The 23,032-nt window shown below is 34.3% G+C and overlaps 3 protein-coding genes across 10 annotated transcripts; all 3 read left to right on the top strand.

Moving 5' to 3' along the window:
• Window positions 1–17: 17 nt before the first annotated feature.
• LOC140963186 (uncharacterized) lies at window positions 18–4,207 on the top strand. Its single transcript, XM_073422474.1, has 6 exons — window positions 18–625; window positions 2,092–2,257; window positions 2,720–2,896; window positions 2,978–3,061; window positions 3,347–3,428; window positions 3,519–4,207. The coding sequence occupies exons 1-6, from the start codon at window positions 216–218 to the stop codon at window positions 3,971–3,973; spliced, it is 1,374 nt and encodes a 457-aa protein (XP_073278575.1). The 5' UTR covers window positions 18–215; the 3' UTR covers window positions 3,974–4,207.
• Window positions 4,208–11,265: 7,058 nt separating this feature from the next.
• Window positions 11,266–17,521, top strand: LOC140963148 (uncharacterized). 8 transcript variants are annotated; one of them, XM_073422445.1, is made up of 7 exons: window positions 11,266–11,463; window positions 13,232–13,438; window positions 13,537–13,636; window positions 14,128–16,066; window positions 16,245–16,360; window positions 16,457–16,569; window positions 17,065–17,521. In XM_073422445.1, exons 3-7 carry the CDS (start codon window positions 13,585–13,587, stop codon window positions 17,170–17,172), a joined length of 2,328 nt encoding a protein of 775 aa, XP_073278546.1. In that variant the 5' UTR covers window positions 11,266–11,463; window positions 13,232–13,438; window positions 13,537–13,584; the 3' UTR covers window positions 17,173–17,521. The 8 variants fall into 8 exon arrangements, with proteins under 8 accessions (XP_073278546.1, XP_073278538.1, XP_073278524.1 ...); XM_073422437.1 differs by adding an exon at window positions 12,846–12,967 and having other exon boundaries at window positions 13,232–13,636; XM_073422453.1 differs by having other exon boundaries at window positions 11,267–11,463; window positions 14,131–16,066.
• A 651-nt stretch (window positions 17,522–18,172) lies between these two features.
• LOC140963139 (small ribosomal subunit protein uS19) lies at window positions 18,173–20,554 on the top strand. The gene is made up of 4 exons (XM_073422394.1): window positions 18,173–18,308; window positions 18,400–18,545; window positions 19,796–19,853; window positions 20,074–20,554. Exons 1-4 carry the CDS (start codon window positions 18,306–18,308, stop codon window positions 20,320–20,322), a joined length of 456 nt encoding a protein of 151 aa, XP_073278495.1. The 5' UTR covers window positions 18,173–18,305; the 3' UTR covers window positions 20,323–20,554.
• The last annotated feature ends 2,478 nt before the right edge of the window (window positions 20,555–23,032 follow it).

The following is a 23,032-nucleotide window of genomic DNA, read 5'->3' as shown; positions in this document are numbered from 1 at the left end:
GGAATCACTGCCCCCCTTGTATACGTTTTTTGACTTTGCCAATCAATTTTCTCTCTCCCTCTCTCGCCCAATCTGTTGCCACAATTATGCAGCAGCAGAGAAATAATAAATATATATTAATAAATTTCTCCAAAAATTCAATTTCTGTTGAAAATTTATTGTTTTGTGTGATTTTTATGTGCTGAATCCAGATTTGCTGCAGAAAATTCGACGAAATGGAGGGGGCATGGGCTGAATTGAACGATTATATGGTGGAGTTCCTCAGCAAGCCAGCGATTATGGAAACATTCGTCGACATAATAGTTTGTGTAGTTCCGATTTGGGCGGCGGTGATGATTGGGCTTCTGATCGGTTGGTCATGGCGGCCGAGATGGACAGGGTTGGTTTTCCTGGGTTTCCGGTCCAAGTTCCGGTTTTTATGGACGGTTCCCTTGGGTCTTGGTGCGCGGCGGTTCTGGTTTGCCTTTACGGCTCTGTCGGCCTTTTCCGTGTGCCGTGGGCTTTGGTTCAGCTTCCGAGGGAGGAGCCGCAAGATACCAGCTCAGGAACCTGCATCTTCGGCTTTGGAGGCGTCGGTGGCGACTCAGGTGGAGGCTGGGGATGATGTAGCCGGTGATGGCATCGGGTAGCTATTATATTTTACGTCTGATTTATTTTTCTTCTAATGGATCTTTTGATTTTTTTTTTCCTTTAGAATTGTGAAATGTGAATTATTGCATGGTAAATGCCGATATTGATAGGGGACGAGCATTATAGACTGATTATATCTTTGGGAAATTATGTTTATCTTCTTAAAAGAACTACGCATAAAGTTTGAATTTTTCATTCGATGGGAAGCAGAACATTAGCCTAATAGGCTTGGTATCTGTTAAAGTTATTAATCATTTCTTAATACTTGCCAATGTAAGATTGTAACAGTTAATAGTCCGCAAGTCAATTCTGAGATTGTTCATATTCCGTGTTTCCAAAGAAATGTATGAACTAGGTTTGTCTGCGCAGGAAACAAAATGCAGTCAAATAAATGATATTTTTCTAATGGGAATTGACTTTAAATGACAGTACATCAGTTTAATGCGGGATTTGTATTGAAGCTTGAGGTTTTGTTTTCTCAACTATTGGGGAAAATATTAAAGAAGCAATATTATTTTCCTTTGCGGATTTTTACATGCCTGAATGAATCATGGAGCCTACAGAAATTTTGGCAATGTTTGTTTCAGTCTAAACCTTGTCTACCTGATTTTTCATAACATTGTCTATTTGACAAACTTTCCTTTATTTTATCCCCCAAGTGTAGCTTAACTTCAGCTCCTAGGCACTGAAGTGGTGAAGCCAGAAATGGGGAGGTGGCTAATGAATGAACTGAAAATCCTTTAGCTGCAGTTTCTTCTTGTTCTAACTGTGAGGATCACAGTTTCTCTCCGTTTTCTCTCAAATCTCTTGAGCATTAAACTAGCCAACAAAGCTATGAAGGCTTGTTACCGGGCGGAGAACTAGTGTTAAGTAGAGAATACTAATTTCAGCTTGAGAGCTGTGAAAAAGAAATTGACTATGTGAATGGATAAGCAAATATGTTTCAGTTGTATTATTTTTACTGTATACATCTTTCAAAAAAACTATATTCTTTTGTTTTCTCTTTTATAATCAAACTGAAATAAAATGTTGTTTTCTTAAGTCTATGTGCTTTAACTAAGAAAGGTTGTGAGGAATAAGAAGGTGAAAGAAGGGGTTAATAAGAATGATAGAGTAAATAAAAAAAATAAATGTTTGGGATCTTGAAATGCTGAACTTTAAGAAACTTGATAATGTCATGATTCATGTATTCTAGTTCATTAAAGATCGACGGTGGGTTACTGAGATTGTACTAAAACTGTCGTGGATTCCATTAGTTCCTCATTCGAGAACCAAAGCAAAATTCAATGCTTCTTTGATGGTTAATGAATGACCAATAAAAACGTCATGCTTTGAATTATATGCTGGATAAACCATCAACATCATACCCTGCATGATTCTTCTGTTTATATTTTCATTTTTCGTTTAGATCTCACCAATAAAAAAAATGTGCACTATAATTTAGGTCGTCTTCATTTACAGGATTGTCAACGGGGCTCCAGATCAGGAATTAAGTAGTGTCACCGAAAAAGATTTGGAACACCTTTTGCATCTTCTGGACGGAAAGGATGGAGAAATGGCGTGGCAAAGCATGATGGAGCGCTCGACATCAAACTTAACATACCAAGCTTGGCGCCATGAGCCTGAGGTACAACTGGCATGACAGTTGGATATCCCATCTGCACAGGCCAGAGAAGTCCTAAGTTCTAAGATTTGTAGACAGAGTAATGAAAAGCTTTATGTAGTGAACGAATTTTTGTTAGTGATCACCATACTGATTGTTGATGTAATATATTTGTATTCATGCATCTAACGGACAATACATATGAGTACTAACTTTTTGAACCCCTAGGGAATATTTTCATTGGGATAGCTAGCAAAATAACCTTGGTCAAATTTTGTTTCTGCAAAATTAATCTCCCAAGTGTATTTGAGTTTAAAAAACAAACTTTGACCAATGTTATTTTTCAAAATTTTCCTATTTTTGTATTTTACGTGGTTTGCTTTGCATACTCTTGATCTCAATTTAAGATAATAAATTATCTTCATGGTTGCATTTTATTCAGTAAAAAGTTATGACACGTATTTTGTGGGGTAATTTGTTTTTCAGGTGGGTCCAATAGTGTATCGCAGCAAAACAATTTTTGAGGATGCAACTCCTGAGCTGGTCAGGGATTTTTTCTGGGATGATGAATTTCGGCCAAAATGGGATCCTATGCTTGTGTATGTCAAAATATTGGAAGAATGCCATGATACGGGGATGATGATCGTCCACTGGATTAAAAAGGTATGTTATACAGGGGTGCATAACAGTATTTTATCAAACCACCTTCAGCTGATGTTGACTTCATTGTTCTTTCATGTGCAGTTCCCTTTCTTCTGCAGTGATCGAGAGTATATCATTGGTCGAAGGATATGGGAATCGGGAAAAAGTAATTATTGTGTTACAAAGGTATGATGGCTCTAAGTTTGTAACTTTTACCTGTATTACACCATTACAAGTTCTTGTTTCATTTACATAGTCAGTGACTTGTTAGGATCTTGTGTTGCTACATATTGTTCGAGTTTGTTTTGCCAGCGAGTCAAAATACAGGAGTTTGAACAAGTACATAATATCTCTAAACGGGCTTGTTTCCTTGTCTAGCACCCCTGCATTGTTGAACTATTATTTTTCCACAGAATTCCAATTTCATTTTAGACTAACATTGTATCTTGATTACAAACACAATGGCTGCAGGGGGTGCCATATCCAGCTTTTCCAAAACGTGACAAGCCCAGGCGTGTAGATTTTTATTTCTCAAGCTGGGTTATCAAGCCAGGTGAGTACTACTTATTTACTCAATGGCTTCTTTTTATATGACACTGATGTAAAAATATTATCCTTATCTCACACGGACAAACCTGTGCAGTTGAATCACGTAAACCAGATGGGCTGTTATCTGCATGCGAGGTCACACTTATTCACTACGAGGACATGGGAATCCCTAAGGATGTTGCCAAATTAGGGGTTCGTCATGGAATGTGGGGAACGGTCAAGAAACTACATGCAGGCTTCAGAGCCTATCAAAATGCTAGAAAATTTGACACATCATTAACCAGATGTGCTTTGATGGCAAGAATCACAACCAAAATTTCATGCGATGAAGGGACTGATCCTGTGGCTCAAGCATCGGATGAAGAAGGAAAGAACGAGGTTGTGAAAATGGAAACACCAAAAGATTCTGGTGGAATAGATTGGAAATGGGTGGCTATTGGTGGAACTGTTGCTCTCATTTGTGGACTTAAAACAGGATTGATCGGAAGAGCCTTACTGGTCGGAGCAGGGCATAGAATTGCTCGGAGACAAGGAGGGAATCGAAGGTAATTAGTAATATTTTCTGACTCATTTTCACCCGATGATGCTCGAGACATGAGCAGTGAAGTATAGGTACTACTATTCATATATGTTCCATATGGTGTTCCATATTTGTTTCTGGTCTGTTCATGTATTTGGCGCGTATACTCGCTGCATAACGAGAATGTATGTTTCCGACGAGGTCTATGATTCCACGCTATGCTTATCGATATAATTCTAGGGATGATGCATGATTGTCATACATATATCTGATATTTTCTTGGCCAGGTCGATTAGTCGACAATGTTATCTCATGTCATTTTGTTCACAATTTTTTTCTCTAAAACTGGTAAATTGATCAGCGAGAACTGATCAATGCTTGTTCATTTTTTCCATAATCTTTGGAACATCGTAATTTTCGGAATTTCTCAGATTTCGAGTCGTCGTTTCCCTTCTAAAAATATATCCGACGTCAAGTTTAAAATCAAATTTGTTATTCTGTTGTTGAGGTGAGCAATTACTAGATTTAATCTGAGTTTCAACGACCTTAACATGACGATGACTCATAGAGTGTTATATCAAAACTCTCATGAAATTGCAAAAATTGGTAAGATACATAACTAAGAATGAGATGTGACAACATATATGATCAAAAGAAGCAATAATTCAGTACCAAGCAACAGCAGAAGTCGACAGTATCAGAAAATTTAATAAAATGTCATCAACCTGCCACGTTTCTATTCTTTTATTTTCTGGTGTCCACTTTGATAAGGGATCAGTGAGTGGACCACGTATTTCTTCTTTGTCAACTGAAATTTTATGGCCAAGATTAATCCAAATTTTTATGTATTCTTCTATTTTAAGTGACTTTATTCTTGGTCGAGTAACGAGCAATTATTCACAATATATATATATATATGTGTGTGATAGAGATCCAGGTGAATAGGATAAGCTGAACAATACATCGAATCCTGATATGAAGATGATGAAGAAAAAATGATCAGTAGTGATGTCCTGAACACAGGAAAACAAACACGTGAATGGGCACAGAAGGGGTGTCCGACGTGGCCACTCCGATGCTTAAGTTAGCAGACAGAAAATGAATAAAACCAGTGTAGTTTTTTACAGAGAAATAAATGCTACCAGTGTAGCTTTTCAGTGCCTACTTACTATTTATAGCTGTCACCTACATAAAGTTTCTGTCACGTCGTTTTGACTTTCCCATTATGTCAAATCAATAAGATACTGTCAGACACGTTTATCGAGATAAGATATCACCTGCTCCCACACTCGAGTGCGGTACTATTACCAAGACATCCTGGGTAGAGAGTCGTCACCCGAGAATTCGTCCGAGAGCTCGGGCCTCTGGTTGCCCTGGTAAATGACGTCCCGATCACTCACCCGTCCGATTTCTTATGAGTTCTTTCTGTAAACTTACCATGATCCACGTTATCAATTTAGAGATGGATGACACGGGCTCTTCCGAGGGTATCACCAATCTATATCAACAAAATTATATTTGGCCCTCTTCTGCATTTAATTATTAAATTAACTATTTGTTTGAAAAAAATAAAATAAAATTTTAAATATCTACTTCCATCCTAAATAAAAAAAATTGCTTTTTTTTAATCAGATTAGAAATATATTGGAAAAAACAAAATTTTCTATTTTATCCTTACTTTTTATTCAAATAAATATTTAAACATATTTTCAATACTTAATTAATTGGAGTATACTAGTAAAAAAAAAAGAAGAAGAAGATATACTATTAAATGAAGAAATTAACTATATATTTGGAAACAACAGAAAACAAAAATACAATCTATATATTTGAGACATATATAATATATTTTTTGTGTATATATCTTTATCTTTCTTTTACTCTTATATTAACCTAAAAAGAATTAAATATTTTTTCGAATCCACTCGATTTGTTTGCACGGAAAGAACCCACAAACTAATTAAGTCTTCAAGTGGTCATAAAACAAATACTTATGGAGTCATAATCACTTGTAAATTAAAGGACCATCGTTATCAATCCCTTTATGGTGAAAGAAACAAAAGTTGTGGAGATTGATCATCCCTCGTGGGATGTCTCCATGGATTGAAAAGCTTGAAAAGGAGGGATAATTATATCAGAAATAGTCGTTTTTTTTTAAAAAATAAAAATCAAATTTAATCATACCCCATAATTATGTCAAGTCAGTTTTCCATCTAAAGTTTTTGTATAAACTCAACCACATCCTTTTGAATCATGAACCATAACAATCACAATGTTCCAAGATTAAATTAAAACCTTGTTCTGGTTTTGGTTTAAAATCGAAAAAAATAATAATAATAATAATCTGACCGTCTCTAATTTCATAATGTACGTAACGTATGAGTTAGAACAGTCAAAACAAGCTAAGCTAATCAGGGTACGTAATCCGTCCCGTTATAGAAAATAAACGGGATGGGTTACGATTTTAGTGACATGTTTGAAGACGGGTCGAAACGGGACAACCAGTGTTGGTTGTGAATGAGGGCAGGCGAGTCGACGCGCTAGTTCTTCTAGGAAATTAAAATTTCTAATTTTTCATTAAATTTTTGTGAATTGTTGCATCAAGACACTAACTTTTAGCGGAAAAAAACTTGTGTGAGACGGTCTCACGGATCGTATTTTGTGAGACGGATCTCTTATTTGGGTCATCCATGAAAAAGTATTACTTTTTATGCTAAGAATATTACTTTTTATTGTGAATATCGGTAAGGTTGACCCGTCTCACAGATAAAAATTTGTAAGATCATCTCACAAGAGACATACTCAACTTTTAGAGTATGCATTTTTTTGAGCATTTGATAGTAGTAATAAAATTAAAATATGACAACACAGAACACCAAATTCGTAAAAAAAAAAAAAATTTGATTTTGGCTATTATTTTTGCGGCCCTCCCTAACCTGCAAAAAGAATTGATTATTGGTGGATGATATTTTATTGCTGCAGTGGACCATAATATATATTCATGATAATTCTTGAAGATAATGAATTTTGTATTTAATTCATATATTTGTCGACAGTCGACCAAGTTGACATATGTTGTGGTAACCATCTACTACAAGATTTGGAGCATATTTGGTCCTAATTTTTTTTCTATAAAATTTCTCTATGTCAATTTCAATACAAATCTTAATAAACAAATATTGTTGCAATTTAAGTTCAAGATAAGAAAGTCCCCATGCAAAAAAGTAGGGCTTCGGCGAGTGGTGGAAATAAAGCGAAACTAATAGAGATGATTTTTTCAAAAAGTATTTCTAGAGGTTCATAAATTTTTATAATTATATTAGGCAAAAACTTGTGTGAGACGGTCTCACGGGTCGTATTTGTGAGACGGATCTCTTATTTGGGTCATCTATGAAAAAGTATTACTTTTTATGCTAAGAGTACTACTTTATATTGTGAATATGGGTAGGGCTGACCCGTCTCACAGATTAAGATCCGTGAGACGGTCTCACATGAGATTCACTTATTATATTATATATATTTATGAAAATATAGCGTTATCCCTTCTAATTATTGGCCACTCATTATTAATAATAATAATAACAATGATGATTATGATTTGCGACAATCCAAGTGTTTTTGCTAATCTGGCATCATCTGAAAACCAATTATAACAAGATAAGAGGGGACGTCGGAAGTTTTTCATGACGTATATGTTTTGTCTGGAGAACCATAAGTGAATATATGTATACTAATAATAATGACATATTTTTACTTGTACGAAAAATGATGAAATATCAAGATCAATTTTGAAGATTAATAAATGTAATCATATAACAAATAATGATGTCATTTGCGACAATCCAACCACTTTTGCTAATCTAGTATCATCTGAAAACCAAAAACAAGATATGGGTTTTTTTTTTTTTAAAAAATAATTTAATTTTTAAAATCAATTTCAAAAATAATTTAATTTTTTCTGTCTTTACTACAACAAAAATAGTTTTTCGAAGCTAGCAAATTCCTTTTCTGCGGCGCACATTGCATTCTGCAAAGATGCAAGCCGTTGAAAGTTCGAGATTATCCGCGACGTTCATGTGCACACTGTTAATACTATTATATGCACGCCGTTAATACAATTATCCATAGCGTGCAATGTACGTTTTTAAAGAATATACCAAAATTTCGGAATAGCGACGGTTTTTTTAACCGTCGCTGATTCATTTTAGCGACGGTTGATTGTAGCGATGGTTTTGATATATATTTTGTCGCTAAATATTCCGTCACGTGACGTCCGGGCTTCGTAAGCGTGGATTGAAGTATTTTTGCACAATCTTTTTTTTAAAAAAATTATTTTTAAAATTGATTTTAAAAATTAAATTATTTTTAAAAAAAAAACCCCAAGATATGAGGGGACTCGGAATTTTTTTCAGGACGTGTATGTTTTGTATAGAGAAATATAAGTGAATATATATATGTATGATAATAATGACATATTTTAACTCGTACTCGAGATTTGAAAATATGCGAAAAATGATGAAATATCAAGATAAAGTTTCAAGATTTACAAAGTTAATCATATCACAAATAATGACGTCATTTGTGAAATCAATCATATGAGTTAAAATTTGAAATTGGGTATAAATATATATATATATATATTAATTTATCACATTAAATGCCTTGTTTCTCACATGTTCTAGGGATTCATGCATGAACTCTATTATTGTCATTGATGAGTTGTCCATTTTGTTTTGATGTGCCAACTTGGACAAATGAATTTCACATCAATGATTAATTTAATTATACAATATTATATATAAAAAAATATTACTAAAAAAATAAATTATTAAATATATAATTTAAATCTTCGAAAAATAAAGGGGGAGACTTTGAATATTTTCACCATTTAATTATGCGATTTAGGTTACATATATAAGATTTTTTTCATTTTGAAATTACAAAGTATAATATATACAAACATCAAGTCAATATATAATATATGAGACAAACAATATTCTGCCAAATTTTATTCAAATCATATTTTAATTTTTTTAGTGAGTAAATATATTTTTTTTGGGAAAAATAAATATATTATTATTATATTATATTTTTACGATTATTATAATAATAAAATGCTTCAATTACTTGTACTTATAAATGCTCGAGAGATGGAATAGACTGAATGTGGGAATATTATATTCGTCTTTATTATACATGTCCATATCATATTTTTTTTAATACAAAAAAGTATTAGTTTTTATGTGAAATATATTAATTTTTAATATAAATATGGACAGAAGTGATCCGTCTCACGATTAAATATCTGTGCGACCGTCTTATGAAAGACTTAATCTTTTTTTATATCAGTAAAGGAATTAGTATTCCTATGAAATTGGGAATAGTTATTCCATAGGAATGATAATTGGGTTGAAAATGTCTATTCGATTCCTTGTTCTTTTCATTTTATCAAACATTTGAGAGGTTTGACGTAATTTGTTAAAAGAAAAAAAACTCAGTTTTGAATGAATTTGGATAGATTAAATATTAATAAAAAATATATAGAAGATCGAACACTTGTTGTTTTATCAAAAGTTATATTTGACGATAACATTGCTACTCAAATCTTTTAAACCGTACAACAATTAAAACACCACGTTTCGATTGTTCTACTCAATATAGACTATTTTTTCACTCAACAAACTCCCTCCCAATAGTTACATTTCTTGCAATCAATGTGAATCGAACTCGTGATTTTAGCTCTGATATCAATTGGAAGACCGAACTATTAACGTTTTACAAAAAATTTATAGCTGGTGGTAATAATGCAACTCGAATATTTCAAACCATACACCAGCTCAATTACTACGTTTCGATTGTTCTACTATACATGAACAATTATTACACCCAACATTATATTTCGATTGTTCAAAATAAACACTTATCCGGAAGCTAAAAGGAATGATTTTTGGGCTTCTACTTCATTAGCTTCTTCTTTTTTTAAAAAAAATAATAAAAAAGTCATTATTATTACCGTAATAAAATAAATTACAAGAATTTAGCAGTTGTCGATTTTTCATCGAGCGAATTATACATTTATTAAAACAATATTGAATTGTCCGATTATTTATTGTGAATTAGACAGTAAAGATGTTTCATAGTTTGAGACAACGTGACCAGAATATATTGTTTAAAATGTCAAAGATTTACTACATTTCTTCCAAAGATAAGTGCAAAAATTAAAAATATATAACGTTTTAACTTGTGCATGAGGTCAAAGATTCAAAGGTTACAATTTTTCTATAAATAGAAGAAAAAATCTAAAAAATAAATTAAAGCATCTGAAAATGACACAAATATAATATTTAATAATAAAATTACCATAACTATGAGATTGTCTCGTGACTCAATTTTGTGATACAGATCTCAATATCTTATATCGACTTGTGTAATAAAAAATATTAAATTTTTATGTTAAAAGTATTACATTCATTCAAATATGTACAATGTCGATTTGTCTCACAAGAAATTTACTCATAATATAGCTCTATACTAAATTCAACATGAACTTAATTTGCTTTTTGGTCCTAATTAATTAAATGCAAACAAAATATATAAATTGCAAATTTGAAGAGCAACAGGAAAACTAAATTAGTAAAATCTCTTCATCACGAGGATTTGAATGTTTTTTTCTTTTAAAAAAATATTTAAAAAATCATCATATATATAATAGAGTAGGTCTCTTGTGAGACAGTCTCACGAATCTTTATCTGTGAGACAGGTCAATCCTACCGATATTCATAATAAAAAGTAACACTCTTAGTATAAAAAGTAATATTTTTTCATGGATGACTCAAATAAGAGATCCGCCTCACAAAATACAACCTGTGAGACCGTCTCTCATAAATTTTTGTCTATATAATATTAGAATTTAATAATTTAATTAATCTTAACTAGCACTTTATTTGAATTTGATCCAACTCGAATTTCATTTGGCTCGAAATCTATAACATAAAAGAGTAAAAAAAAATAATTAATTGTTCATATATTTTAAATTATTATTAACGTATTATCTCATTTCACGAGCTAAACGATACTTAAATCTATCGCGATCTCTATTTATTTAAATCGAATAAAATTTGATCGATTAGTTTAATTAAATATAAATCTTGCAAACCAGAATAGTAAAAAAAAAACATTAATTAAATAACGAAAGCAAAGTACGAAAGCGAACAAAAATAATTAATACTGGAGTTTGTGGGGTTGGCATGCAACGGTCCACGTGGCGGCCTCTCGACCACATCTGCGTCAACTTTGTCACCTTTGAACTGCTGCTCCTAAACTCTCTGGGCTCATTCCTTTCGGATTAGTAGTCTAGTTTTCGTACAATTCTTTCATGTTCTTCCTGATATCTCCACTGTTTTGGAGCTTTTCTTCTTTGAGAAACAAATAAACAAAAATATTTTCTGTGGGGGAAAATGGGTGACGACAAAAAATGGTTTGGTTCAGCTGGAATGGATTTTTTAAAGGGATGAAAAAGGTATCAGGTCTCCTTGGATTTGGTTTATCTGTAATGGGTTTTTGAGGATGGTTTTCTTGCTGTATGCATTTAAGTATTGACTGTTTAATCTTGGGGTTTTTGTTTTTCTTGGGGTGAAAGATCTGAAGATTTCTTGATTGAACAAGACTTTTAGGGATTGTGGGTTTTTGTTGAATGGACACCAAGAAAGCAACTTTCGGGTTTGGATCATATAGATTCTGATTAATCTAGATTTGAAAACGATGACATGCAATTTCTTGAAACTAGAAGCATAGATGGATAACTGGTTTTTTTGTGATTTATTTGTTTTGGGTTTTCGATTACTGGATCTTGTGGTTTTTGGTTTTCTGTGGCTTGTACGTATATAAGTTTAGTTTTTTCTTGAAGATCGTTGAATCATCTTCGAAGTACGTGCACTCACAAGTTAAACTTCTATGTACATCTTATGGCCGAAAAATTGTATATTTAATGTTTAATTGCTTGAATTTTTACTGGAATTGATAATTCTCCGAATTTTCCTTGATTTTTTTTAAAATCATTAAACGTGCCATTAGGGTTGAGACCGCTCGTGAAAGTTTTTGCTTTCTCTAATTGCTAGAGGAAACTGGCCTGCCTGTGTAAGAGGTAATATTGTCTAGAAGAAAGATAGCAAAGGAACAAGCTACAGTAATTGTCATGTCTTTTATGGATAGTTAGGTTTAACAAGAAAGAAGTCGACCTCCCCATGCTGGTCACCCTCTCGCTTCGCCACTCGTGTTTTGATCCATCTCTTGAGTTGATTCTATGGTAATTATATGCATGTACGATGTTGCTTCAGGGATTGATCTAGAAGATTAGTTGTTGGGGGGTAAAATATATAGAAAATGGCTAAATAATTGGAATATGAGAATGGTTGTAGATTTTTATGATAAAGGGCTACTCTATAGAATATTAAAGTGAAAGGTTAGGTTACTCAGTTCGAATAAATGATATAACAAAAGAATTAATGGGGATAAAAAGAGAGTAGGAAGTGAGGGTGAGGCATTCCCTTGATTAGGTTTTTCCTGAATGTTGTACTTGGATTTGGAAGAGGAACCATGGTTATCACATAGTTATTTAAGGTAAAAGGCATGTGAAGTTCACCTGTGCGCTGGTGCCTAATGGAAAAGGCAAGAGATGAGTCGTGGACTTATGGAAGTGAGATGAACTGACGAGTTATATATTAGAATCTAGATGCATGAACAAGGTATGCCAAATGTCTAATTTATATTTTAATACCGATACTTTGAACAGTTATTCATTATTATACAAATAAATAAGTATGGCTTGTACATTATATTTCTTCTTGGATTCACAATCCTTTCATCCGAGGCATGCCTAACCCATGCCTTGAATTTTTTAAGGGGCGCAAGATACGATCTTCATGGTTGTGGTGCCCACTTAACTGGATGGCAATGCCTTGGCCTGTTCTTAGGCCCAAAAATTGTGCCTTTAGCCTACGCATGCATTAGTGCTTTCAATAATGGTGGGTAATCAGTTGAAAAATAGATGTATTCCAGCGTTGTACTTAGTTTAGATGCGGTCCTTCTGATTAGTATCAATTTTTTTAAAAAAATTTAAATTATTGTGACATGGGAACTGGTTTTATTTATTCAAGTTCTTTCGAGTTTAGTGGACACTTCGAGTTTGTTCCTTTTTATATATATGGAATTATCTGTGCTACTTCGATTTTGTTCCTTTTTATATACATGAAAGTTTATAAAATTACTCATTTATTTGCTATTTTTAGGATTTATGTTCACAAATGACACGCTGCTGATAATGAATAAAAATGATGAAGACTTGGACTTGGCACTTGCTTTAGGTTCTGCAAATTACCGGGTCCAAACAGAGTTGAACAATGTGTCCGGTGCAGGTGTAAATGCAAAATTAAAGGTGGACATGGCATTTGCAGCATCTGATCCCCTAGCAGAATTAGTTTGGTCGCCACACAAAGGTTTGAGTCTTAAATGTGCCGATTCCAAGTTAGCAGATAAAAAACCGTTTCTCCTGTGGAATGTGAGACCTAGCAGTAAAGTTTCTTCTCCATCTCAGAGTATCCGGTCTGTGGGGGCGGGAGATAAAGTAGCTATTGATGATGGAATGTTGATGTTATCATCATCGATGCCAAATTTGGAGACCAAACTCGGAGAAAGTAAGTCACTTTTGTTCTTTTTCAGTGAAACATGATGAGGGGTTGGTATTTGGAAATCAGTCGCATCAGTTACCTACTAAATAGAATTTTCAAAAATTGAACAAGCCAAATGTATTTATAAAATAACCGAGTGGGCTGATCTTTCACAAAAAACCAAACTACCTGATTCGGGATAGCCAAAAGTTTCGAACTAACCAAACTGAAATATATATACCAAAATAATCCCCCCTAAATTTGATTTAGAGGGAAAAATAACTGAAACCAGGATGAACTAAATCAATATGATGAAAGATTAGAAACCGATTTCGAGTAACGGAAACCGGACTAATTCTGTTCAATTGGTTAGTTTGGTTAAAGAGAAATTTTCTCTGCTCTACATGGTACGTGTTTTACATAATTTTGTTCTATGATTCTACTATGAAGTTAATTCAATAATGTCTCTACTGTCAATGAAAATGTTTTTGATTAGATGCTTATGAACCGTCATTTAGCAGAAACCGATGATGTAGTAGAGGAGAGAGCTCGCAATCCAAGTTTTATTCATATGGAGGATTCTTTCAAGAAAAATAAATATGTGGAAGAGGATGTCACATATAATGCTAGAGGCAACATTATTACAGAATTAGAAGTTGCATCTTGTTCCAAACCTAATGCAACAAAGTTATCCAAAAATAGCAATGTACAATCCCCGATAGAGCCACATGATAAAGAAACATCATCTAGCGGAGAGTCAAAGCAGAATGAGGCTGACATACTTTGTTCTAAGTTGGAGGCCTCAGCTGAAAATGAATTGTGTAATCCCATTGTGAAAGAGGCTCAGATTTTAGGAGAAATGAGACTTCCCTCTCCACCGAACAACGAGGTTTGTTTGTATCAAGAAAAAGGCAAGGAGAAAGCATTATCCGAACGAGATATTCATCGAAGATTGGATAATGGTGATGGTGATGACAGCAATGAGAGTGTGGAAAGTTGTAACAGTGTTGGGTTTTTATCAACGGGTATAAAGAGATTGTCCTGTGATCAAGATTCTATTCATAGTAACAAAAGGATGAAAATACAGGGAAGTCATGGTTCAACGTCCAACGTAAAACCTCATAGCTCTTTTATGAACTGGATATCGAACATGGTGAAAGGTTTCTCAGATTCCTGTAAAGAAGAGTCTTCTGCTCTAGGTCTAACCCTCTCTTGCTTGAATGATGTTCAAGCCAAGGATGATCGAGAAAATTTTGCATGTACCAAAAAACGTGGTTCTCCAAACCTAACTATGGGATTCCAAACTATGTTTCAGTCCTTGTATTGCCAAGACACCAAGACACCTGATACAGTTACTCCGAATTATTCTATACAAGAATCTGAAGAATTTGTAGTGGCTGACAATACATCAACCAAACATCCTCCAAGATCATTTCACAGTGGTGACACTTGCAAGCAGATTGTTGTATCGAATGTACAAGAAAATCCTTGTATATCAAGAAATATTGTTGGTCAGCCAAGTCAACCATGGGTATTCTCTGCAGATATGGCTGGTTCTCCATTTGCTTACGAGACTAATTTGGCAGAAAATAAAGATGCAGGAGAAATCCCAACATGTGATGGAACTGCAGGGAATATAGCTCCAAGTTCTCCATTGGCAACGAGTAACTTACCTGGAAAAAGTAATTATCTTACCAGTTTGTGGATTACTCGCCTTTCTACCAAAACTCCTCAGCTGGGAAACGGCAATGAGACTAATCAAGTGGCAATTGAACGCCACACCAAGTATCAGAATGTAATTCCTGACAGTAATGATCAGAATCATTCAAAGTCTCTGGCCCATTCTCGCGAAGAACGTGTTTATGGTTCCTCAAAAGAGATTCAAAGGCTTGCTTCTAAGCCCGATGTCTTTTCTGATGGTAATTGTGCACATAAACTAAGACCTACACATCCTACTTCAGAATTTAGTGGAAGTTCAGAGGCAATGGCATCTGTATTTGCAAGGCGGTTGGATGCCCTGAAGCGCAATGTATCGACTGAACGAGAAAAAAATTTAACTAGTTCGTCTATGTGTTTCTTCTGTGGCAAAAGTAGTCACAATTTGCGCGAATGCCCTGAGGTAGCAGAAACCGAAATCGAGGAACTGTTGGTTAAGACCAGTTCACATGACATGATAGAAGAATCTAATTCTTTGTGCATTAGATGTTTTCAATTCGATCATTGGGCAATTTCATGCCCCTCGGGATTGGAAAATAAGCATTGTCGATCAGAAAAGCATGCGTCGGGTATTAATCCTAAAGAAATTATTACTACATCCCATTCGGAGAGTGAATTTAAAGAAAATAGAGGTCGTAGTTTTCCTTTTCTTAGCTTGGTAACTTCAAAGAATAATGATGCGCCTGCAGAGATCTTTCACGCTATAAGGAAATTACGTCTGTCTCGTGTGGACTTTCTGAGGTAAAAGCATATGCACTTGATGACTATATTTTCTTGATGATTTATTTGATAAAAAATACCACTTGGAAAGGATAATATATGAAACTATCAGCACACGATGACCTTTTTTTTTTGGTATAACATTTTGGCTAAATTATCACCACTTTAAAGAGAGGTTTTTTTTTTTACATGATTTCAGATGGATGGATTCCCACGTCTCTTTAACCCATTTGAACGGTTTTTTCTTGCGTTTGAGGCTTGCAAAGTTGGAATCTGGATTAGGTGGAACAGGGTATTGTGTTGCTTGCATTATAGGTATGCTACCAACATTTCTGGACGGGAATAAAATAACTTGATGTATGGTCTTAAATGTGCTCATTGATTCTTTTGTTTCTATGTTTATGATCATAGGGGATACTCGAGAAAACATCCCTTGCAGGTCAAAGAAGTCTGTCTTAGTAGATGTTGGAGGGATCATATCCTCCATTGGGAGTCAGTATATCTCCAATGATGAATTTCTAGAGGTATGTGTGGTTTCTTTAAATATGTAATGAAAGGGCTATGTCTTCTTCTTGTTGTCTCCTCTATTAGCTTACCAATCTCATTATAACTGTGTGTAGCTGAAAGGTTAGTGTTTTTATGGAAAAAGTGATATCAGTACTAGCTGGTGGCTGGATAGTTTGTAGCATTCAAGTACCTATGGCGTTAGCCGTTAAGTCCATCCATGAGTTGGTTTTTTGAGGATCATATACAGATATATAGATACCGTTTCGAAATTGGTTGTTTGTGCCTTTTAGCTAAATGAAGTCCTAATTTAATATGTTTCCCTTCCTAGCAATATTTTCCACGATGAACTGTAATGACCGTGTCAGAGCTTCCTCACCCAAACACCACGATTCTCCATGCTCTGCACCTTCATGTTTTCCATTATCTTAGCTCGTCTTGCCCCTTACTCATCACGCATGCATCTGTGTATCTGTTCTTCATTCTAAACTGGATGGCACTCACTCTCTGAGCAGGATGAGATCAAGGCTTGGTGGTGCAGAATCCTGAAAACTGGCTGCCAGCTTCCATCTTTGGATGAGTTGAACTCAAAATTCAAACACAGAATGAGCTTTGGATTTTAGTTTTCATTTTGCTTCTTCTCGTCGCACATTGGGTAGCTTAAGCATTTGTTGTAAATTTGGTGGGCTCGATGGCGGTACTAATCGGGGCGACAAGAAGAAGTCCTCTCCGAGTTCGAACAGAAAATAAAATGTAATGTGTATTTTTTCCAGAAGACACAAGTTCTTGTTACTCGGGTTCTATTGAGTCGTCCCGTTTCGTCTCGCACACCCCCTCAGAAAGAAATCCTTGATGCGCCTCTGGTTTGGATCGTCTTGTTTTCTATTCCCCTTGATGATTTGTATATGAAATTTTGAAAATCAATTCAGATTTTACATTTAATAGCTATATTTTTCAGTTCGAAATTGTAACTATGCGCTTGATTGTCAATATTTCCAGTTTGTCATCTCTTTTTATATCTACTTCACCGTGATGTACAGTTAAAATATGACAAAAAATAAAATCAAATTATAAATCAAATTCTTAATAGATATTTCAACTATCTCGTAAAAATTCAAGATTTCATTACATATCGGTTTGAACATGGTATCAATATTTCAGAACACATCTTGTCGCGCACCAACGTGCGTGTGTTTCACTGAGATACCGTATACTAACGTCTTCTTTCTTCTAAAAACTTCTGGTACTCTTGAGACCCAAACTTTTAGCACAACTTGGAGCTTATAAGAGATCATGTTTGTCTAATATTTCAATGTGGGACAACTCCCACTCTTTTTTCCCATTTACCACTCTTCATTTATTCTTCATTTATCCAACATTTTGATCCGAGATTTTGAGAGAATTTTGTTATAACTGAATATGAAGCATGAAATCGTAAATCTAATTTGACGGTTCTCATTTTATGTGGATGCTGATTCATTCTTATTTTATACGATGTTTAACTCAAATTTACAAAAGATTATTATCTTATTCAAATATATTTATCATCTTTATATTATATATAATTCATCGAAGTTTAATTAATTAATTAAGAGATTAATTATAAAATCAATTGGGCCGATTAAGGTTGAATTTCTGTTAATGTCAGCCCATTGTTTCCCAAAATATACAAATGAACAGCAGAATCCACCCTCTCACTTGACCTCAGTCGAAAACCCTTGGCGCGTGGATTTACGAGCAATCCCCACAAGTAATCATGGTAAAATTCTCAATTTTTTTTTCTGTTTCGATCGCACACACAGCACACTCGGGTCATGTGAAATTTTGATGATTTTTATGCATATTTGCAGGCGGATGTGGACACCGAGGTGGTGGCGGGACAGCCGAAGAAGAGAGCGTTTAGGAAGTTCAGTTACAGAGGCGTCGACCTCGATGCACTCCTCGATATGTCCACTGATGAGATCGTCAAGCTTTTCAATGCACGTGCACGTAGAAGGTACGTTTTTTTGTTTTTGATGATTTCATGTGTCTTGTTGTGGAGAAATCTGCTTCATCTTGATCGAAATATGAATTGAATTTTATCGGGACAGTTGATTAGAAGTAGTCGCGATCCCAATCGAAAAACTTTTTCTGGAGAATTTCTCATCAAAGCAAAAAATTAGCCTTTCTCGTGTGCAATGTCGAGTCTGATCATGGTCTTGAAAATGAGTGATAAACGTGTACCTAAAATTTCTTATTGATTGAAATATGATTGATCAAAGCAGTGGGTAAGAGCTAATCGCAAGCCTGATCAAGTGTTTCTATCGTTCTTATTCGCTGGTGTGCAGCAACTGTTTGTATTTGACCCTTGCCTTTCAACTTCTTTTTTTAGAAAATATTTAACAAGATGAACTTTGTTTGTCCATGTGGGCTTTGAATCTTTTTGTTTTTAGTTAGGCAATTTAGTTACACAATCAGTGGCGGAGCCACATGCATGTATACCCGGGACCCAATTTTTTTAAAAAAAATTTATATGTAAATTTTGTATAATTTTGGAGTAATATCATATTAACTCGGGTTGATCAATTTAAAATATTAAAAGATTTTAGACTTTAAAATTATAGCCTGGCTCTCCCACTTCATAGTGCATTAGCACGCAAGGAAAACGCAACCCAACCTTGTATTACCGGTTACTTTTGCCCTTTTATAGCTGATGGTTTTCTACTTGGCGCATCAGGTTCTATTAATTTATTGTTTTACTAATAAGATTGTCTGTATGGGCTTTGAATCTTCTTTTTTATATTTAGACAATCCTAGCACATGAGAGAAATCCAACCAATATTTTCACTTTGTGGTGTTTGCTTTATATCGTCGGGGATTTTCTGCTTGGTGCCTGCGAGTTTTTTTTTTTTTTTTTGGTGTAAATATGTAGAAGAGGGTGGAAAGTGCAGTTTTTTAATCTTACTTGATTTGCTCCTGTGTAAATTGGTTCGTCTTTTCCGGCCATTATTTATTGATCTAGGCATAACTTTTAATTTTTGTGATTCAACCCATTTCATGTGGTATTGAACATTGTTTGTAACTTTTATATGTACCATCTGTCTTAGCTACGTTTAATAAATTGAACTGGATTGATCTATTATTATCATCTATGGCCTACCACGTTAAGTGTGTTTGTGCTGTTGTGTTCGGCAAGTTTATCCTACTTGCCTGCCTTTCTCCACTTTGGTTTTGTACTTATTGTTGCTTACATAATTATGTTGTCAGGTTCCAGAGGGGTTTGAAAAGGAAACCTATGGCTTTGATTAAGAAGCTTCGCAAGGCTGTGAGTCATCAAAACTTTCGATCACTGGATATAGATGTTCCAACAAATATGTTTTGTTATCGTAGTTACCTTGTTTCATCGCTTGTTGAATTGTAGTCTTTTGGACCCACTAATATAAAATTGCCCATTGTGGTGCAAGTAATTGCCGTGTACATCACCAGTTTATGTTTTTCCAGTATCTTTTGTTAAATTTATACGCTCACATAATACTTCATATCAGAAACTAGAGGCCCCACAAGGCGAGAAGCCCACCCTGGTTAGAACCCACCTGCGAAACATGATCATTGTCCCCGAGATGATTGGAAGTGTCCTTGGAGTGTACAATGGCAAGACCTTCAACCCAGTCGAAATCAAGCCTGAAATGATTGGACATTATCTAGCTGAGTTTTCAATTTCATACAAGCCTGTCAAGCACGGTAGACCGGGTATCGGTGCCACCCACTCCTCGAGGTTCATTCCTCTTAAATGAGTTTTCTTCCATCCCATCAATTCGGGAAGCACAATGACCATAGAAAATGTTCTATTTCTGAAGTTTGTTCTTATTTGATCTTCTTAGTACTTTTTTTTGACAATTTGGTTCCCGCTAGTAATTATTTTTTCCCATACAGAGTTTAGACAGCTTCTCTTGGTTTATGTATAACTACATTAAGTTTTGTTGGAAAATACATGATTTATTGATAATGTTGATGCTTATAAAAATATATCAATTTTTAAACACGTGACACAAGTGTAATTTTAAAAATTAGATTTTAAATTGAGTGATTTGGCATTCAGATTTGGCAATTGTATTTTTTTAGATAAAAATTTCATTTAATAAGTTTTTCAATATTAGATTTTATGAGTGGAATTTTCTGATAAAGTTTTCAAATTTATGAAAATTCATGGAACTAAAATACAATAAAAACCCATTATTTTTTTTATATTGATAAATCAACGTACATCACTCAAATCAAAATTATAAAATGCCTTGACATATCCAAGCGAGAATATAATCATCAAATGTCAAAGTATCTCATATCACTGTATCTCCCAAGCCTAAGTAAAAAGGATATCGATTGCTCATACAACAAAAAAACTTATAATTTGATACGAATGAAATTTTTATCCAAATCTGCAGGAGAATCCTCAAACATCTCGAGTTCCGGCCTGTCTAGGCAGGGTAAACAGTGACAGAGAGTGCCAAAGCACGAGCCTTCATTATTCGGGATTTATCGCGATGAGCTTTCTTGAACCACTTCAAGACACTCCGAATACTCGTCACAGAGAACCGAATGCTAAGCCATTGATGAACCTATCCCACAAAATCTCTACTGAAAAGACAAGTAAATAATATGTGATTTAAACTCTGTGTACATGCATAACAAAGCACACATCCCTTGTCAAATAACACAAGGAAAGTGATCCTCAAATCCCAACATTAGAATAAAAAACATGCTTTCGTAAAGTACAGAGTTTCCATATCATCGAGGCCCAAGGTACAACAAGGTCTGGAGAACTAATAAGTTCACAATTAACCTCCAAAGAGACATTAGAAAAACGGGAGGCTGACCGAGAAGCAGCCTGCCGAGAATACCAGAGTCACATTCTCGCTCATCTGGTATCATAATGACCAGCTTGATGAGTGGGGAGAGTCGGAGAATCTAGTCGTCTTGGTCCAAAGATAAATATGACGAACTCATCTATTATATAAAGTTGTGTTTGGGGAGATGTATTTGAAATCAACAGATTTCGATTATAGTTTTATTGTTTAAAATGAAACAATAGATACAAATTTAAATATGTATTTATTTGTTTATATATTATTAGTATAAAGTAGAATGAATTTTAAATGACACCATAATTGAGTGAACTTGAAATTCATCATAACTATATAAAAATGTAAGATGTGGATTTAAGATTTATGATCTTAATTATCTAAATAATAGAGGCCGTAGATGCAATTTAAAATGCCAAAGGAGACCGAAATGATATTGTTTTAGGGTCTGTTTGGTAGGGTTGATTAAGGCTGGATAGATTTTCTAGCCCGTGTTTGACTTGATTTAAAGGGTCTTGACTGCCATTGTGATAGATTATTTCTGCTGTTAATATTGGAAAAGAAGTCCACGACAATGCCACATATTATTGCAATCCATCCCCAGTACCAAGGATTATTGGTAGCAAAATACAAAATTGTCCCTTCATTTTAAATCAAAAAAATTTCACAGTTGCTAAACTTAGCTTCTCATTCAAACTCTCTCTCTTCATTGCCGACAGAAAATCTTGTTCCTAAGTTCCGATGTTAACTTCAACTGGGTTTGCATGAGAGCTTCCGAACTGATCTATGATTTCTTCTCTGTACAAAAAAATTAAATCATAATATTCAAAAAATTACTTACAACAACCAGCCTTCTCCCACATATTGCAACTCATCTTCAGATCTAAGTAGTTGTGTGCTCTGTGTAAAACTTCAAAACAAAAAATTTTTCGCAATATTTGTAGATGCGAAAATACTCATAGACAATCATAATCACAATTTGTTGTTGATTACTGCTTGGTGTTTTCGGGCTTCCTTTCCTTGGAATCACTGTAAAAGAAGAAATCGGCGTGGAAGACATTTTGGGAGGAACGCTTGGAAGAAGATATTTTTTGTGCTTTGTGGAAAGAATATGGTATTTTGTGGAGTGAAATTCGATTGTGGGAATTTGATGGAGTATTGCAGGGTATTTTTTGTGCTTTGTGGGAATTTGATTGAGTACTGTGGGGTATTTTGGTTAAAACAAAATTCATCACACTAATAAAAATTCTACCACACATGAAATAATTAATCACACAATATTACACATCATTCCTTATCAACCACATATCAATCAAATTTTTAATCATTTAATTATCGCATCCTACATACCAAATGGTCCCTTATTGTAGTTGAAAATATTACATTAATTATTGAAACAATATATTGTACCCTGATTATGACTTGAATTACTAAATGAATTATCAGCTATATCAGGGGTCATGAAATTTGACAAATTTTTGTGGTAGAAATGAATAGAAAAAGATATAACATGGGATAATTAAGAAAAAATTCGATCATTGTTAGAAAGTCGGGTATCCGAATTTTTCGGGTAGTGCTTTTGCTATCCGAATCCGACTCGACTCTCGTAACTATCTGACTAGTTGAGTACCTGATAGTATCGGGT

This window comes from Primulina huaijiensis, chromosome 2 (assembly GCF_012295235.1).
Source record: "Primulina huaijiensis isolate GDHJ02 chromosome 2, ASM1229523v2, whole genome shotgun sequence".
NCBI lineage: Eukaryota > Viridiplantae > Streptophyta > Magnoliopsida > Lamiales > Gesneriaceae > Primulina > Primulina huaijiensis.
Note: the sequence above shows the minus strand (reverse complement) of the source record. Positions and strands in the feature narration are given on the sequence as shown.

Coding starts and splice junctions, on each gene's coding strand:
- LOC140963139 (XM_073422394.1), top strand. Junction 18,546..19,795: donor AATGCACGTGCACGTAGAAG/GTACGTTTTTTT, acceptor TTATGTTGTCAG/GTTCCAGAGGGGTTTGAAAA. Junction 19,854..20,073: donor TTAAGAAGCTTCGCAAGGCT/GTGAGTCATCAA, acceptor ACTTCATATCAG/AAACTAGAGGCCCCACAAGG.
- LOC140963186 (XM_073422474.1), top strand. CDS start 216: ATGGAGGGGGCATGGGCTGAATTGAACGATTATATGGTGGAGTTCCTC. Junction 2,897..2,977: donor TCGTCCACTGGATTAAAAAG/GTATGTTATACA, acceptor TTTCATGTGCAG/TTCCCTTTCTTCTGCAGTGA. Junction 3,062..3,346: donor GTAATTATTGTGTTACAAAG/GTATGATGGCTC, acceptor CAATGGCTGCAG/GGGGTGCCATATCCAGCTTT.
- LOC140963148 (XM_073422405.1), top strand. Junction 13,637..14,127: donor GGAGACCAAACTCGGAGAAA/GTAAGTCACTTT, acceptor ACCGTCATTTAG/CAGAAACCGATGATGTAGTA. Junction 16,570..17,064: donor CCAATGATGAATTTCTAGAG/GTATGTGTGGTT, acceptor CTCTCTGAGCAG/GATGAGATCAAGGCTTGGTG.